Source organism: Erpetoichthys calabaricus, chromosome 3 (genome assembly GCF_900747795.2).
Source record: "Erpetoichthys calabaricus chromosome 3, fErpCal1.3, whole genome shotgun sequence".
NCBI classification, from domain to species: domain Eukaryota; kingdom Metazoa; phylum Chordata; class Cladistia; order Polypteriformes; family Polypteridae; genus Erpetoichthys; species Erpetoichthys calabaricus.
In genome coordinates, this window is record NC_041396.2 from 39,427,826 (window position 1) to 39,446,048 (window position 18,223).

Consider the following 18,223-nt stretch of genomic DNA (forward strand, 5'->3'; position numbering starts at 1 on the left):
ACAATGAATGTATAGTGATGTGCAATAACTATTGATAGAAGGACGGAGATTTGGGGATTCACTAAATGACACTCTATACTGGATGCAAATGGAAAAAATGCTTTCTCCATTCCCTAAGAAAACATTATACCCATGATCCAAACCTGCTAGTTTTATTCAGGATCATGGACAGCTGGTGCATATCCAGGTAGTACTGCAACAAGGGAATCCAGTACAGGCAGTGTAGTGTAGTGTTTAAGGCTCTGGGCTTCAAACCCTGTGTTTGTGGGTTCAAATTCTCCTTGTGACCATTTAGCAAGTCACTTAACCTGCCTGTGCTCCAATTGGAAAACCAAAAGAAATGGAACCAATTATACTATAAATGTTGTAAGTTGCTTTGGGTAAAAGGTGTCAGCCAAATAAATAAATGTAAAGTTTGGAGCATAATTTGCTTCCTTGCTTCTTCACTTCCAAAGTCACTAAAATCCAAAACAATTTAAGACTCCTAAAGCATCTTCTAGCTCACCTCTTGTGACTTTCCTCATTCTCTCCTGTGAATAGCAGACATTTACGACCTGCTCTGTAACGATAGACCCACCACCTGTGCGTTGGAGTCTGTTCCTTCACATCTTCATCAGTCCATCTCTCCTTCCTTAACCAAGTACATCTCTTTCATTTTAATGCCTTGCTGATCTCTGACATCTTCCTTAACGATTTCAAGAGGTCTTGTGTGATCTCTATTCTCAAGAAACTTTCTCTCAACTCAGCTACCACTGAGAATTGCCATCCTGTCTCCTTTCTGCCATTCCTGTTGAAGACTCTAGGACACATAATCAACAAACAACTCTCCTCTTTTCTCTCTGACAAAAAAACCTAATAGATGTTTGTCAATCTGGATTCTGAAAAGGTCACTCCATAGAAACTGCACTGTTTTCAGACAGAAATGATCTCAGGTCTACTTGAGTGGCTTCTCTCTACTCTGTACTTGTCCATCTTGACCTTTCATCAGTTTTCGATACTATACTGTTAACCAGTTCTTGCTGATGTCTTCCCTCAATAAACTTGAAATCCATGGTTTTACTTTTGACTGATTCATGTCCTACCTTTCTGATCAATCCTTTTGTGTCACCTGGTCTAACTCCTTGGTTTCTCCACAGAAAATCTCCACATGTGTGGCTCAACAGTCAGTGTTTAGTCTATTTCTCTTTTTTATCTACACTGTGCTCCTTAGGCAATTTTATTTCTTCACATTGCTTCTCCTACCACCTCTGTGCTGATGATGCATAGACCTTCCTTCTCATTTCCTTCTTAAAACCCATAGGTTTCAGCTCAGATTTCCAGCTGTCTCTCTGCCGTCTCGTCACAGATAAATGCTTATCATTTTAAACTTAATGTGTTTCAAAGTTAGATATCCTACACTTGTTATTTTCTGATTGTCCACCCTCAGATTTGTCTCTAAGCATTGCTCTTGAAGATGTCACCCTCTCACCATCAGTCACACTCAGGAATCTCACCATTACTCTTGTGAAGGACGGCCGGCATTTCAGTCTGGTCAGGACGTCCCTCAACTGAAATAAACAGCCTTTTCGGGACACTACATCCCCCGGAATGCTAGATGGCAGCTCCCCTGGATAGAAATGGCTCCTTGGATTTCCGCAGGCCAGCATGGGACATGGAGTCCGTATCCTCAGCCCTGTTGGGTGCCATGGGTGCCGCCAGGGGGAGCTCACCAAGAACCAGGGGGATATTACGAGGACGTCAACCTGGAAGTGCTTCGGGGTCACGAGGATGGAAGCCCACAGTACTTCCGGGACGCTTGATGAAGGAAGATGTGGTGTTGATCCAGAGAAGAAATACTTCCGGGTCAGAGACTTTAAAAGGACTCTGGGAAACCCCAGCAGATTGAGCCGGATTTGGGTGGGAGTGTGACGGAGCTGCTGGGAGTTGGAGGATTGTGTTATTGATTATTGTATTGATTTATTTATTAAGAATTGTGGAAGGTGCGGTGCTTTGGGTACTTTATTGAAGAAATTGTTATTAAAATCTTCTTGTGTTTTACACGTGTGTCTGGGACGTCTGTCTGGTGGGTTCAACGGGGCAACAGCGACCCCTAGCGTCCACTCTCTGAACTCCCACTTTCTTGCATTAAATATATTTTCTCAATGACCCAATCATGTGGTTTCTTTCTTTATAATATATAGAGGAGAAAACACTTCCTCACTAAATTATGCCATGCAACTCCTTGTTTAGGCACTGGTTCTCTCTCGACTGGACTATTGAAACTCTCTGCTGGTGGGGTTTCTTTCAACTGCTATCAGATCTCTCCCACTACTCCAGAATGTTGTTGCTCGACTGGTGTTCTCTGTTCCTTGTTTTACTCTTACTATTCCTCAGCTTTGGTCTCTTCACTGACTGTAATAATCCAGTTTAAAAACTCTTGTCTTGACCTACAGTTCTCTGAATGACTTTGCTCCTTAATATCTTCAGTCTTTGGTCTCTCCACTTGTCCCTTCAAGTAGTATCCATTCTGCATTTGACCATCTGCTAACCATCCCTCCTCTGGCCAGTTGTGCCAAGACAGGACAATGCGTCAACATTCTTGATCCAAAGCTGTGGATTAAACACCCTTTGCCTATTACAACACCTTCTGTTTAGTGCTTCTTCTACAGGATACCTGCAGTTTTACCGACAAAGAGTTTAGTATACTGATTTGTGTCTACATTTAACTGCAGGTATAATTATATAGTAGAATGACTCCCTCTTGCTCTTGTTTTTTTAATCTTGTTCTTTGTTGCTTTTAATTGCTTGCACCTTCTAATCAATCTTGCATGAACTTTAACCTGTTTTTTAAGTTACCATGGATAAAGGCATCTGCTAAATAATCATCATCAGCTGGTAATCAAACCAGGTTCAATAGCTGGTAGACCACAACACTATGCACTATGATACCTTGAGCAAGAATTATAGTCTGCAGAACACATGGGATAAACAGATACTATGCTCTAATTTTACATTACAATTATGAAAAAAGAATTTAATATGCAATAGCAAACTCTGCCAGCTGCCATTACTTTAGAAAACAATAACAGTAACACACTACAGAACCAGCAAACATCTTGGGGTGTGTACAATAAATCACCAGTTTATTGTAATATTGAGCTTTTAAAGTCAAATGTCAAATACCTTACAGCAGAAAGAAATTTACAAAAGAATGATAATTTTTAGGGAGTGTTTGAGGGATTGAGGATGTTGTCAGGCTCAGAGAGGCAGTACTGATTGTGCAAAGCTACTTGACATGAAATTAATAATAGTGACATCAGAGTATCTCATAAAGCCATGTACTATATTGATTTTCTTTGCATTTAAAGTTTCCAATAAAAAATAAATTTAATGATAAGCCCTGCCTTGAAGATAGATAGATAGATAGATAGATAGATAGATAGATAGATAGATAGATAGATAGATAGATAGATAGATAGAACGTCCCTCAACTGAAGAAACCAGGCCTGTTCAGGGCACTACATCCCCCGGGACACTAGATGGCAGGTTCCTTGGATGGAAATGGTTCCCCGAATTCCTGCAGGGCAGCATGGGACATGGAGTCCGCTTCTTTAGCCCTGTTGGGTACCATGGGTGTCACCAGGGGGAGTTCAACTAGAACCTGGGGAATATTACTGTGACGCTAACCCGGAAGTACTTCAGAGTCACGAGGAAGGAAACTCACAGCACTTTCGGGATATTTGAAGAAGGTGTTTGACCCGGAGAAGAATACTTCCAGGTCATGGACTAAAAGGATTGTGGGAAACTCCAGCAGGATGAGCCGGAGTTGGGTGGGAGTGTGACGGAGCTGCTGGGAGTGGAGGATTGGTATTGGTAATTGATTATTGTATTATTGATTATTGATTTATTATTGTGAATTGTGGAGTGTGCGGTGCTTTGTGCACTTTATTTGAAGAAATTATTAAAACATTCTTCTTGGTGCTTTTACAAGTGTGTCTGGGACGTCTGTCTGGTGGATTCAACGGGGCAACAGCGCCTCTAGCATCCACAATAGATAGATAGGGATCCACTTTTGTTACACTCGTTTGAACTTCTTGGATTTAGGTTTTCTTTCGGAAAAATATTCAAAACAATTCAAACTAGACAATTGATATTATTCTCATCTGCATCTCATTTAAAACCAAGCCAAGCGAAATTTAGTTAAACAAATTAGAGACATCTGACTGTTTAAGGGCAGACAATTAAAATTGCATGCCCCTATTTATTTACTTGTAGTAGGTAAGTACAAATGCAGATTTTTTTTTTAATGTGTGCACAAGCCAACACCTTGTGCAGATGTGGTAATGCTTCTGGAATGAAGAATAAGGTTTTGTGATAACAGAGAGCAAAGACTGAGCTTTTCACATGTTGAATACCACTTTAATGTTATACTACAATTGCTTCAAGGAGTCCAGTGGGGTTTTGTGTTGTAAACATAAGTAGAAAATGTAGACACAATTAGTGTTTGATATTAATGTTTAGTAAACAGACAAATGGATTAGTATGGCACTAGCTAAAGGCCCTAGAGGGTAAGACTGGTGCCCAGCACCTAACTATTTAATCTCTCTGTATTCAATTCAGTTAGAATAAATTGGTTCCAGGCTGGATTTCTCTTAGATGTTTTATGTTTAAAGAGCAAAAGTGAATTTCTAAGCACATATTATTAAGAAAATTTCCATTCCTCATCCACTGTGCTCAATGTAATGCGTGGACCAGCGCAGTACTCAACCTTTAACATTAAAGCTTTTAGATGGCAGCACTAACTGTGTCACCGTGATGGGTAAAAGGATTTAGAACAAGAGGAACTTTACACAGATATGACACTAGTCTCTTACAACTTCTTCTTCCTCTTTATCTTTTCCCACTTCTATGTAGGGTCAATGTGCTTGATAACCTTCTCCTTAAAACTTCATCCTCCTCACCAGTCATGCTCCTTTCTTTCAAATCTTCTTTTACTTTATCCATTGTCACGCACGAGCGCATAGGGAGCCGCTTAAAGATCCGATGGACACCATAACATATCGTACCAGGGGACAATGACGGGGTACTAACCTCTCTTTCTTTGTTTCCTCAGAAAGAACAAAGCACCACCCCCGTGAATTTACCCGGACTCGCTAAAGAAACCAGTCACTTCCGGGGTTCCTTCCTTCCCTCTGGTCCCCTCCTGATGACATCATTACTCCCATCCACCACCACCATTCCTTCCCAGCATTCCGCCTGTCTACGTCCGTCTCCACCCCCATAAATTGTCCGCCTGTCAGCTCCTCATTTGTCTGATGTGTTCTATACAATACTGACTGACCTTACATCCTTCCAGTATACAGGGACGGAAACCCCAAACCTTTATGCTTCTCTTGTTTTGTCTTTTACACCATCCATTTCCGCTTTGGCCTTCCCCACTTCTCTTCCCCTGTACTTACAGTCCCATCACTCTTTTGCCCAAATATCCATTGTCTCTCCTCATCACACATCCACACCACTTCTGCCTACATTCCTGTCCTTCCTCAGATATCTCTCCAACTTTTGTTGTACCTCTGATTGTCTCATTCCTTTTTTATAATTGCACACATCCATTCTAAAATTTTCATCTCTGCCACAACTAACTTCTTCTTCTGCACTCACTTTACTGCCCATATCTGAGCTCCATACATCATTATTGGTCTTTTCACACTCTTAAAAACCTCACTTTTAACCTTTGCCTTATTTTTTGATCACACAATAGTCCTGATAACTTCTTTCAGTTATTCCATCCTCACTGCACTCTAGTGGTTTTCTATGTATCTAACTTTCCATCTTTGGCTACCACTGATCCTAGATATTTAAATATAACCACTCTTTCTATTAGCTCTCCCTGCAGGCTAACATTTGAATCCTGATCATCATTAAATCTCATACATTCATAAATTATTATTATGTCTTCTTCCTCTGTTTTCCAAAGCCCTTCTCCATTCTCCCAACATCCTCTCCATTCCTCTTTTCTGCTGCTACACAAAACAATGTCATCAGCAAAAAGTGTGCACCGGGGGATTGGTCTTTTATCCTTTGACTCAACATATCCATAACCAGATCAAAAAAGTAGGGACTTAGAGTAGGTCTGTACCAGGGGGTCTTCTTTAACTGGGATCTTGTCTGTTACCCCAACACTTTTTTTAACCCAAGCCCTCACTCCCTCATACAGATCCTGGACAATTCTTAAGTTCTCCATTAACACCATACACAGTCTTTTCACTTTTCTTGATGCTTCTTTATAAGCCTCTTAAATAATAAGCATATAACACCAACTGCTTTACAGATTATACACGGTCTTACTGGCAATGTCTCCTACAGTTTTGCAGGTAATCTATGTAATTCAAAACTTGTAGCTCGTTCATGGCTGGATTCATGCAGAAGTACAGTCTGACCAGCCTGCAATCCTGAATTGGATAAAAGGAGCCAGAGAATGTTATGTTTTGTAACCTTTATGTTGTAAACATGTCATATTAATTCATTCAGGTGCAATGTTCCTATATTTCTACAACATAAGAAATAACAGGTTAGATTCAGGGTTACACAGTAAGTGAACAGCATGAATGTAACCAACATTTTTAAGATTTCCAGCCTAAAAATTTAGTCAGTAGGCCCCACTTCTTTTTGCTTGGTTGGACTTTTACACAGTAGACTGAAGTTAGTTTTATTTTGCAGATGTCCATTGTTTTATCTTCTTTGGCAATAATACCAATATTTACAGACAAACACATAGTATGTCCCACAGAATGACATTCCATTGACATATTTATTTGGGGTCTCCTAGAATTTAACATAATTTTTCCCCCACTTCTAATTAACGTGGACAATGTTAAAACAATTTTCAAAACCTTTACCCCTTGGGGACAGATTTCAAAGCAATCTCCAAAGTGATTCTTACTGCCATTATAGAGGAAGACTGCTTGCCCAAAATCATTAAATTCCTCCTGACTGAAATTTTTAATTGATTACTGGCCTAATCCAGGGCTTTTACCTGAAAAACAAACTGTACATGCTCTTAAAAATGGTAAAGTTAAATTACTGGGCATATTATAATATAACATGCTTTGCAAAGTGATTTATAAGAAGGGAAACTATGAAAGGTGCTATAAGACAAACACAAAAAAGTCTGAGTTGATTGGATTTAGTTGTAGTACACAAAAATGACTATAGTCTGTGGGTTTTTTTTTTTGTGTTTTGTTTATTTTTTTTTTCTAACAGACCACATTATTTATATTCACCTACAAAGCCGATAAATTTATACAATGTGACTTATAGTGTTACATCATGGTATAATTGTCATCATTTTTTTTTTTTTTTACAAAAGAAACTTTATAGGATAGTTTATATACTGTCATACATGCACGTCATTCTCTGAGCTCTTCTGAAGTATATACTAGCACCCAGGCTAGAGAGGGAGTGCTGGTGCTAATCTTATCCTCTTTTATTCCCTCCAAAGTGCATAAGAGACACCCTGTGAGGGCAATTGACTCCACCCCTTCCAGTTCCTCCACTATATATCCCATTGTCCCAGGAAGGAGGCGTCACTTATCATGAGTATACAGTATATGTATGTTATATATACAGCATATAGCATACTGTATATATATATATATATATATATATATATATATATATATATATATATATATATATATATATATATACTGTATATATACAGAGAGAGAGAGAGACATAAAATTGTGTTCTAAAGTGAAGTATTTTTTCAGAGTCATTAAGAGAACTGTAGGTCAAGACAAGAGTTTTAAAACTGGATTATTGCAGTCAGTGAAGAGACCAAAGCTGAGGAGTACTAAGAGTGAAACAAGGAACAGAGAATACCATAATAATAAAGATCAAATTGCCATCATTTTGGTTAAAGGATAACTTTGGTATTTTTCAAGAGAAAGTTATTTCTTCACAATTATTATTAAATTGACCTTAGTGTATGGTTAAGGTGTGTGTTTGTATGTGTTTGCTCTTCAATGGACTGGTGCCATGTCCAGAGTTTGTTATAGCTTTGTGCCCTTTGCTAGCTGGGATAGGTTCCAGCACCCCCATGACCCTGTTCAGGACTAAGCGGGTTACAATCTAACTGACTAATACAGTCACTTTGGAAACCTGGCAGTTTAAAATGACTTTTTCAGGGTCATTAAGTAAGCCTGAAAGGATGACTTTGGCCCCTTTTCTAGACTACTTTGACTTTGAGGGCAGTGAAATAAGCTTAGTGCACTAGACAGCTGAGGGGGCTATTCAGTCTGTGAGAAACTTATAAACTGTGGTGGGGTATGGAGGGGTATTATGAATCACATCTATATAATGAAATAATTTGTTGATTAATTTTTTATACCAGGTAAGCAGGAGGTGAGCAGCAATTTCTGTTAGACCTGAGATGTCTATTGTACTGTGTATCATTCATATTGTTTGTCTTGTATAAATCGATAATGTGAGAGGGCAATGCCCCAGCACCCTCCAGTACATATCCCAGGAGACCCGAAGGGCCAGTGTATACTTCACGCTCAGAACGATTACATGCATGCATCATGGCTGCCACGTGTTCCCAGCATCACCAGAATTTAATGTTACACATGCATAAGCTGTAGTACCAGCAAAAATATGGGTGGTGTGTGTGTTCAGATTTTCGTACGTGACATCAGCATTGTTATTTACAATCAACATGTGACAGCAAGCTGCATTGCAGCTCCAACAGGATCAATCTGGTGCTTTGATGTTTAATGAATAGTTTGATGCCACAACAGGATTAAGCTAAATGGTCTGAATTATGATGAATGGCTCGATGCGGTGAAGTAAATCATCAAACTTAACTGCTGACATGTGAATGTATTTGTGGTGCTTTTCTTCATCCATTTCTTGCATAGGCAATACAAGCATTGCATATTTCCCATCGTAATGATGCAATACATTTAAAGGTCTCACATACCATCTTCTGTGTCACTGTTGACATCTTGTTTTGGACCTTCTCAACAGCATCAGAATGCAAAAAAGTTTTCCCTCAACTCACAACACAGCATAACTGAATGTTGTTTTCTGACCATGATGATTTCTTGTACTGCCATCTGGTGGAATTCTCCAGATTTAGTTAAAGTAGCATCAGCATTTTTAAACGCCTGCGCTGCATCATGTCAATTATATCCCGGTCCTAATGCTTAAGAGTCACAGTTATTAACAGAAATGAGGCAATGTAATGAAAATGCAAAAGCATTGGCCCTGTTTATCTATTCACAGTGTTTAGTACAATACACACAACATTTTTGTTGAGATATTTAGAATATTTTCTGGTGGATATATAAAAAAAGCGCTATATAAATGTAAAGAATTATATATATATATATATATATATATATATATATATATATATATATATATATATGTATATATATATATATATATATATATATATATATATATATATATATATATATATATATATATATATATATATATATACACCTTAATAAAAAGATGATTGTCTCTGCATCAGTCTAGCTGCTATGTAGCTGTCATTACAAAAAATGGCACATTACAAACATTTTTAGTAATAAATGTATTGCATTTGTTATTCCGGGTGACACGATGATGTAGTGGGAGTGCTGCTGCCTTGCAGTAAGGAGACCCCAGTTCGCTTCCCAGGTCCTCCCTGTGTGGAGTTTGCATGTTCTCCCTGTGTCTGAGTGGGTTTCCATCGGGGTGCTCCGGTTTCCTCCCACAGTTCAAAGCCATGCAGGTTAGGTGCATTGGTGATCCTACATTGTCCCGTGTGTGTGTGCTTGGTGTGTGGGTGTGTGTGTGTGTGTCCTGTGGTGGGTTGGCGCCCTGCCCGGGATTGGTTCCTGCCTTGCACCCTGTGTTGGCTGGGATTGGTTCCAGCAGACAACCGTGACCCTGTGTTAGGATATAGTAGGTTAGAGACTGATTGACATTTGTTATTCCAATAGATGGCACACCACCAACATTAAAACTGCTTTTATAAGTCCTATAGCAAATTGCTTGTAACAGAGACATATGCATTGCACTGCAAACTTTAACTCTGAGGTGTACATTGATTACTTAGATTTCAGCCTGTCTTAGAGTGGTAGCACAGCTAGAATACATACTTTCATCCATATATCCATCAGTCAACCCCACTTATCCTGAGATAGGCCACAGGCGAAACACACACACAAATCACAGGTCAATTTAGCATCATCAATGCATGAAACCTGCATTTCTTTGGGTGGTCTGATTAACCCAAAGCATCTGGAATAACCCAACACAAAGAGACACCATGCAAACATCATGCAGGGAGCATCTGAAACTTGAAGCCTTGTTTCCTTACTGCAACACAGCAGTGATACATCACTCTATCTCTGTGTATGTGTGTGTGCGTGTGTGTGTACTCCGATCTACAGGCTGTCAAATAAACGAACTACACGCTGGGGCGCAGCATAAAGGGACTTCGTCTGTGACGCTGACGTCCGAGGTTCGATCCCTGCAAGGGGTGCAGTAGAGTGTGTACGCCTGATGAGCCCAAATAAGGGTGAAACACGTGTCATGTACTCTTTGCATTATTTGACAGTAAACTATGCAATATATACATTATATATATATATATATATATATATATATATATATATATATATATATATATATATACACACACACATTGTGAGTGCTGTACTGGATCCTTTCCTGGCTGGGGTGCCATAATAGAAGGACAGAATAGAAGGAGGAATAACCCACATGGGATGTGGCTGAATCAATATCCCACTCAAAGGGAAAGATTAATGGCTGGAGGGGGTGCTGTAGGGAGAGGAGACTTCCGTTTGACCTGGCAGTGACAATGAGTAACAGGTGGGAATTGCCTGAAAGTCATAACACCACACCACACCACACCACACTGCATCATTACATTTAATAATTACAAGTAAAGCTGATCAGCCATGTCTTTGTATTTAGGTAACATAAAATACATAATGTTTAAAACATGCTAGCACAAGCAGAAAGGGAGATGGGAAAGTGCTCATAAAAAACAGGCTTCAGTAATGTTGTCATGGTATGATTCCCTAATCATGAACAGACACTTCTCCAGATGCTCATTTTTCAATTATTATGGAGAACACATTCGATACTGTGCTCTTTGTTCAATAATGAAACTCAGAGGGTGTTTGGGAACGGGAGGCATGCACAACGCAAGCACAGTATTAGCCCATTTAAGAAGTTTTTCTTTTAAAGGCAGGTAGATGAGGGAGCAGATGAAATACATAAAGTTAATTATGAGCTGTCTATTTTCACATGATTTATTGCTCGTTATTTTTCACATTTAACATAGTGTCTTTCTTCCATGACAGGAAGCGTCATAATACACTGGGAGTCACAACTGTGTTTAAAGTGCAGACATCTTTCTGTGACAAATTACTCCTTTACAGTGAACAAAGAATGAATTTAACTAGACAGCTTCAGTTCTGTAATGACTATCCTGTGCAGCCTAATCACTGTAAATTTAGTTTACTTGACAGAACTGCTCTATTATTTTCCTAATCCCATATTTGTAAAGAGCAATCTCCTGTTTAGAAGAACTGAATCTCTTTAAATTGCAGTGTGGCTTAGTGATTAAGGTGTTAGGCTGTAAAGCATAAAGTCAATCCCTAATCCACCTGTGAATGTATGGAGACTTTTCTCCGACTTAGCTAACTCATTCATTCAGTCCAAGAAGCCTCCAGAGACATTTGTATTACTCTATGGCTGTAAACCATTTTCTAATAGTATATACACTGTGGAAAGATGCTATTTAAAATAAAAGTTGTGCTCAATGATGGGGAAACAACTTAAAACAATTAACCTAGGCGCAAGCTGCATGTAGCAGGTGTTATTTTAAAAACATACATAGAAATCAAATGCAGCAGATATTCTAAAATGAATGTATCAGACACAACACAGTACACAGGTACTAAGTAAGAACAGGAAACAGGAAAATGAGAGTTTGGGTAATATAAATTCCTAACAGGGGACTTGAACCTTAGCTTGCGTGTATTTGTCAAAAAAAAAAAAGAAAAAGAAGTTATCAGACTTCAACATGAAACCATGTAACATATTTTTCTACTTTCTTCGTTTAGCCTGGAGGATCTCAAAGTGTTTCAGACCATTCAAAGAGATGGAGAACCAGCAATGGCCAACAGCCTCTCTTTACTGCAAATTTGGTGTGTTACTATAATTATCATCTATACTGAACGCCTATTTGACTTCAACTGCCATGTCTTTATAAAGTTCCCTATAAAAGACAGGAAAAAAAACAGCACCAACAAAACTCTGTCAGACCTGCACTGCTTCTCAGTCTCCTTCTGTGTTGTGGGCTTATTCTCGTACTGCTGCTCTATGAGCTACAACGCTTGCTCAGAGTACAGGAAAAAAGTTGAGTAGATGTTATAATCTGCAAGAAAGTTAGACAGGGTGCTTTGTGGTCTGTTACTTGAAAGAACTTTCGTACTGATAAGGCCACATGAAAAGGCTCTATGAAAGGTGGGTACATGTCAGCCCACAGACCACCTGTCACGTGCGCACAGACCCCCAGAGGTCTAGAGACCACTGCTGTGGACTAAAGTGAACTAAGTCTCAGGAGATTCCATGGCGCTTTTCTTCACGGCGGTGGACCCTGAGTCGATTCAAGTGCACTTTTGTTTTCCTTGATTTCACGTGCTTTTCCTTCGGTAGTATAAAGACAATCGCATTAACTGGAATGATGCTTTCATTTATAATCACAAACACAAGACCGAGCTGCAGAGTCAGTTTTGAGCGAGCAAGTCGCGCTTGTGCGTCCAGTCCGAAACGGGATTCTACGTCGGGGAGTCGTATTGCTGTACCGGGCCAACTCCGCTGGCAATGTCAGGGTTGACTCGTGCTGCATTCAGGTGGGAACGTGTCGCTGAACACTGCATTGGAAATAAGAGTGGATTTTGAAGGTGCTTCGGCGTGAGCAGCACCGTTACCCTGGTATATCAGCAATCCGTCAGCTTTCTGAACTCACGCTTCACAGAAACGCGAAATGCTGCAGTCTTCTCGAGACTGGATGCGAGATGATTGCGGACTGTACTCAATATTAAATGAATTTGCCATCGCTTATGCCAAACCATCCGGCATCTTTCCTAATACACGCAAATTATTATGATAGACAGGTGTATACATGGAGGGACGGATCGATCAATTAATTTTTTTTTCTGAGTTTCTGCAGTGAAACCCAGCGTGTGTGAACTTCAAGCCCGCACTTTAATCGCACTCACATGGGATGCTGAAATTATTTGCTAGATTTTTGCTTAACGGATCATGAAGATTAGCGTTACAACCCGTACATATATCATGCCCAGAAAAGTGATAATTGGTGTGTAATAACGAGCTACTCGACAGCAGGTGTTTAAAATGGGTAGGTAACCCCCAGCCTCCAAAACGTTCCATGTAAAATGCACAGGAAAAGGGCAAATGCTCTGCAACAACGATATAATCCAAAAGACACCACCGAGAATTTCATAATTACTTGATCAAACAAGACCAAAATGAAGGTCCTCCTGCGGCGGTGATGGACAGAAGTGAGGGTCCGATGCGTTCCCGGCGCAGTCCCGTGTCTAGCTCGCGACCAAGGATTGCAAAAGTGCTGCGCTGGGAAAAGAAGCGAGCTTGAGTAATTAAGAGGAAACGTTTAAGTGATTGCCTCAAGCGAACCCGTACGGTTAGATGCCAAGCGCTTTGCACATTTTACAGTTCCCACTTATTATCTGTCAGACCTGTCAGCGGATTTCTTCACATCTGCACTGGAGAAAAAGGTGAATTTAAGAATATTAAACATCAGGAAAAGGTACTTTGTTCAAGAGCCAAGCCTCAGGATGCCTGAAGCTGTAAACTAATACCTTCAGTATACTTTCGTACTTGCTTATGATCAACTTAGGGGAAAAAATAAGAAGCAGTACCTCTCTATACTTCATAACATGTAGCACCTTGCAGGAGTGCCCAGCAACAGGTCACACCTCCAATTCATGCAGTTTACACTGTGACATTTCTGACACTGGGACACCTGCCACAAACAGCACAAATCAAAGCCATCATCCATATATCAACAGAGCAGTATGTTAAAAACATTCATCCAGCGCGACGAGTCCAAAACACAGTCTGTGAGAGTAGCCTACACCGGACCCAGCACAGCCGGCAGAGAGGAAATTTTAGCAACATGCAATTGAAAAGAAACAGCAACAGTTCTTACCTTGGCTCTGAGCAAAGTGTGGGCTGAAGTGTGTGTGTTCATCTGGCTCGCCGGTGCAGACAGAGCATAGCAAAGTCCACAGTTTGATGCATTGAGGCGAGTTGCAGCGGCTGAGCTGATCTTTCCACTGCTGGGATGTACATTCAAGACAGAGAGCTCCTTTTGCCCTGCAGTGGTGTGCCTGTCCGGTTGTGTGTGTGTTCGTGTGGAAGCGTGTGTGTGTGTGTGTGTGTGTGAGTGAGTGCTGACTGCCACTGTGATGCAGGAGTGAGAGCTTATAAAGACCTCCTCTTTTTCTCATGTGGTTTACCGGAAATTACTGGCTGGCCCAGGTTCAAGATTTATTGTAGGCTAGTGTTCTTTCTTTCTTTCTTTCTTTCTTTCTTTCTTTCTTTCTTTCTTTCTTTCTTTCTTTCTTTCTTTCTTTCTTTCTTTCTTTCTTTCTTTCTTTCTTGCTGAACAGTGTATACTATTAAATCAAGGAACTGTTAAATTTTACTGTCTGTTTATTTACATACATGATTGTTGTTTCTTTTTGAATAAATGCCAGTGCATAATATTTTTTTCAAAGTGAAAACAGGGAAAATACTATAGAATATCTTTCTTTCTTAAAAAGTATTTAATCCAACAAAAAAACCTCTGTGCTTCTTTGTAAGAAAAACTAAAAATCCACAATGACTGTCTATGTGATTTACTCAGTTGTTTTATTTGTTTATTTAGTTGTTTTTTAAAAGCAGGTCCTCTCATTTACTCATTTACATTTTCTACAAGCCTCTCTCTCAGAATTACTAATGAAAGACTGGAGAGTAAAAATATATATTGACAAAAGAATACAAACAAAGCACATTAGAGGTGCCTGGGTAAAACCAAATCATTTTGCAAATATCTGTTCAACAGCGAAACCACGTTCTAAACCCAAACAGAGACTCAAAGAGACATTTAAACATATGCCGTCTTTAGAAACAGTAACAAGAAGTTAGGTTTAACTTTACAATCTGGAATATATGGATAATGGAAGATGCTGGCAACAGTAGCAAATGCAAAAGTGCAATATTACAAAATCAGCAACATAAAATGACTTCACCATGCCTGTGTCTTCTTTCTGTGATTTCACGTCCTCCTAATGGTGATGAAGCGTTCACCAGAATCCACTGTGGCTTGTCCTTTTATTATTTGGTGATTTATGACCAGGCACCAGAATCCTCCAGTCAGTGCTATTCCCATAATGAAGCCTCTCCTGATCATCACTTCTCACTGCCTCCTTTTAATTGTTGCTTCTCACTTCTTATACCTTCAGACCTTCCTCTTTCTCCTAACGGGCTTCTTTTTCACCTTAGGGTAATGCTTTAAATACTAGGGCAAGCTGAAAACATTTTATATCTGCACTGAATTAAATTATGGATCTTTGAATTGATGGAAGAAAGGTTTGTAAATTACATCACTAAACAAATTTCAGTATCAAAAATAGAATTTTTAAAAAGTTAACTGATAGAAGCAATTTGGAGCACATGTTTTTTTGTTGTATATCTTGGCAAAATCCTGTTGTAAATACCATGGTGGCTGCAAAAGCTTATAGAGTTTATTTTTGAGACCACATTCAAAGTAAAACAAACTGAGGATGAACATGAAAGTACAAGCAAATAGAACTAAGGCTGGCAATGAGACAGAATTGGTTCAAATAGTGGAGGGTCCTCTGTTATTTGGGCATGGTTTGGTTTCAGAATTTCTGACATTAACCAAGAAATAATAATTTGCCAGTTATGCTATTGTGTTGTAGTGGCTAAAAGTGGGACCACCACCAAGCTTTTAAAACATATGAACTTCTGGGGTCAAGGCATCAAAAACTGTGACCTACAAACAGCTGTTGATGAAAGTATCATTTCAGGCAGATACTTTGTATGACAAAAGCAACACAAATTATACGAATATAACTTGCAATTGTCTAAAGCATAGAAACCATCATGGCACCGATTCGGACAGTAGAGAAAGGAGGCTTCAATAAAAGTCATTTGAACCAAGATATGACAGCCGTACATATATACTGCATTTTAGTCAAAGACCAATACCAGAGCTCTATACAGATTGCTGTGATAAGATGATGAACAAATTAAGTAACACTAGCTTCTTTTCCCCAGTGACAATTAATTTTCATGACAGACCAAAGAGCCATACTGTACATAACACAGCCATACCATATGCATTTGAGAACAGGTCATCCACCTGAATCCAAGCATGTTTGGGTCCAGCCAGCACTTGGATTAGAGAACATCTAGAAGAAGCTTGACTTACTGCTGGAAGAACTGTTGGTGTGGCCAGTGGGGGGTGCATACTCTGTGGTCTGAGTGTGGATCCCTATACCTCAGTGCAGCGACGGGGACACTGTGCTGTAAAAAATGGAGCCATCATTCGGATGAGATGTAAAACTGAGATCCTGACTCTCTGTCATCATTAAAGATCCCTGGGCATTCCTTTTGAAGGGCAGGGTGTATCCTGATGTCCAGGCTAAATTGCCCACCACAGCCTAGTCATTCTGCCCACCTAATCATCCCCTGTCACTAATTGGCTTTCTATCTCACATCTTCACCACCTAACAGCTAATGTGTGGTGAGCGTACTGGTACAAAATGGCTGCCATCACATCATCCAGGTGACTGTTGTCCATAATTTGCTGTTGAAGTGGCTTCCCACTCACTGAAGTGCTTTGAGTACTGAGAAAAGCTCTATATAAATGCAAAGAATTGTTATTGTTATTATTATTATTACAGTAAGTCTCACTATATGCTCTACTTACTTCAGCTGGACCCCAAAAATCAGATGTCTTCTGCCTTTTACATCCTAGATGATCACACTGGGGACATGGTTACAACAGTCACTCTGGACCTCAAAGGCAGTTATCGTTATTCGCTATAAGAGCTAAAATGAGGAGATCATCATTACATTATAATTTTAAGACAATCCCTCAGGGTGGAGGACAATTTATGATATTGTTTCAGCCGCCGATTAAATGCTTACTTTTGTTTGGTATCGACTATGCTAGGCCCAGTTAGTTCATTTTGCCGTGCTGTTGCCGGATTACCTGCTAGATGACTAGATTGTCAGTCAGCTCCATAGCTATTGGAATGGTTCAAATATTCAACTGACAATATAAAACTTACCAATACTCCTGGTCTGGCAGATTCACAGTAAATTGCAATCTCTGTCTTGGTGATCTTCATTACACACTGAAGACACTAGAATTGCAGCAAAAAGGCACAGTGTTCTCATCCCCTTCCCATTCAAATAAGTGACATCTTTCAAAGCACTGGCATACACCTCAGTGGTGTGACTGTGAGGCACGAGTTCAATGTCCATTCTAACGTCTATTATGGACCTTCATACAGTATATCGATAGATAGATAGATAGATAGATAGATAGATAGATAGATAGATAGATAGATAGATAGATAGATAGATAGATAGATAGATAGATAGATAGATAGATAGATAGATAGATAGATAGATAGATAGATAGATAGATACTTTATTAATCCCAGGGGGAAATTCACATACTCCAGCAGCACCTTACTGATACAAAAAACAATATTAAATTAAAGATTGATAATAATGCAGGTAAAAAACAGACAATATCTTTGTATAATGTTAATGTTTACCCCCTCGGGTGGAATTGAAGAGTCGCATAGTTTGGGGGAGGAATGATCTTCTCAGTCTATCAGTGGAGCAGGACAGTGACAGCAGTCTGTCACTGAAGCTGCTCTTCTGTCTGGAGATGACACTGTTTAGTGGATGCAGTGGATTTTCCATAATTAATAGGAGCCTGCTGAGAGCTCGTCGCTCTGCCACAGATGTCAAACTGTCCAGCTCCATGCCAATAATAGAGCCTGCCTTCCTCACCAGTTTGTCCAGGCGTGAGGCATCTTTCTTCTTAATATTAATTGTTGACAAAATAATATTAATAATA

The 18,223-nt window shown here is 39.6% G+C and overlaps 1 protein-coding gene across 1 annotated transcript in view; it reads right to left on the reverse strand.

Moving 5' to 3' along the window:
- Positions 1 to 14,527, reverse strand: part of csf1a (colony stimulating factor 1a (macrophage)) — a 95,619-nt gene extending 81,092 nt beyond the window's left edge. The window contains exon 1 of the mRNA XM_028796653.2: positions 14,267 to 14,527. Within this exon, the coding sequence (XP_028652486.1) occupies positions 14,267 to 14,308 (42 nt within the window). The 5' untranslated portion in view covers positions 14,309 to 14,527. The remainder of the gene's footprint in view (positions 1 to 14,266) is intronic.
- Between the last annotated feature and the right edge of the window lie 3,696 nt (positions 14,528 to 18,223).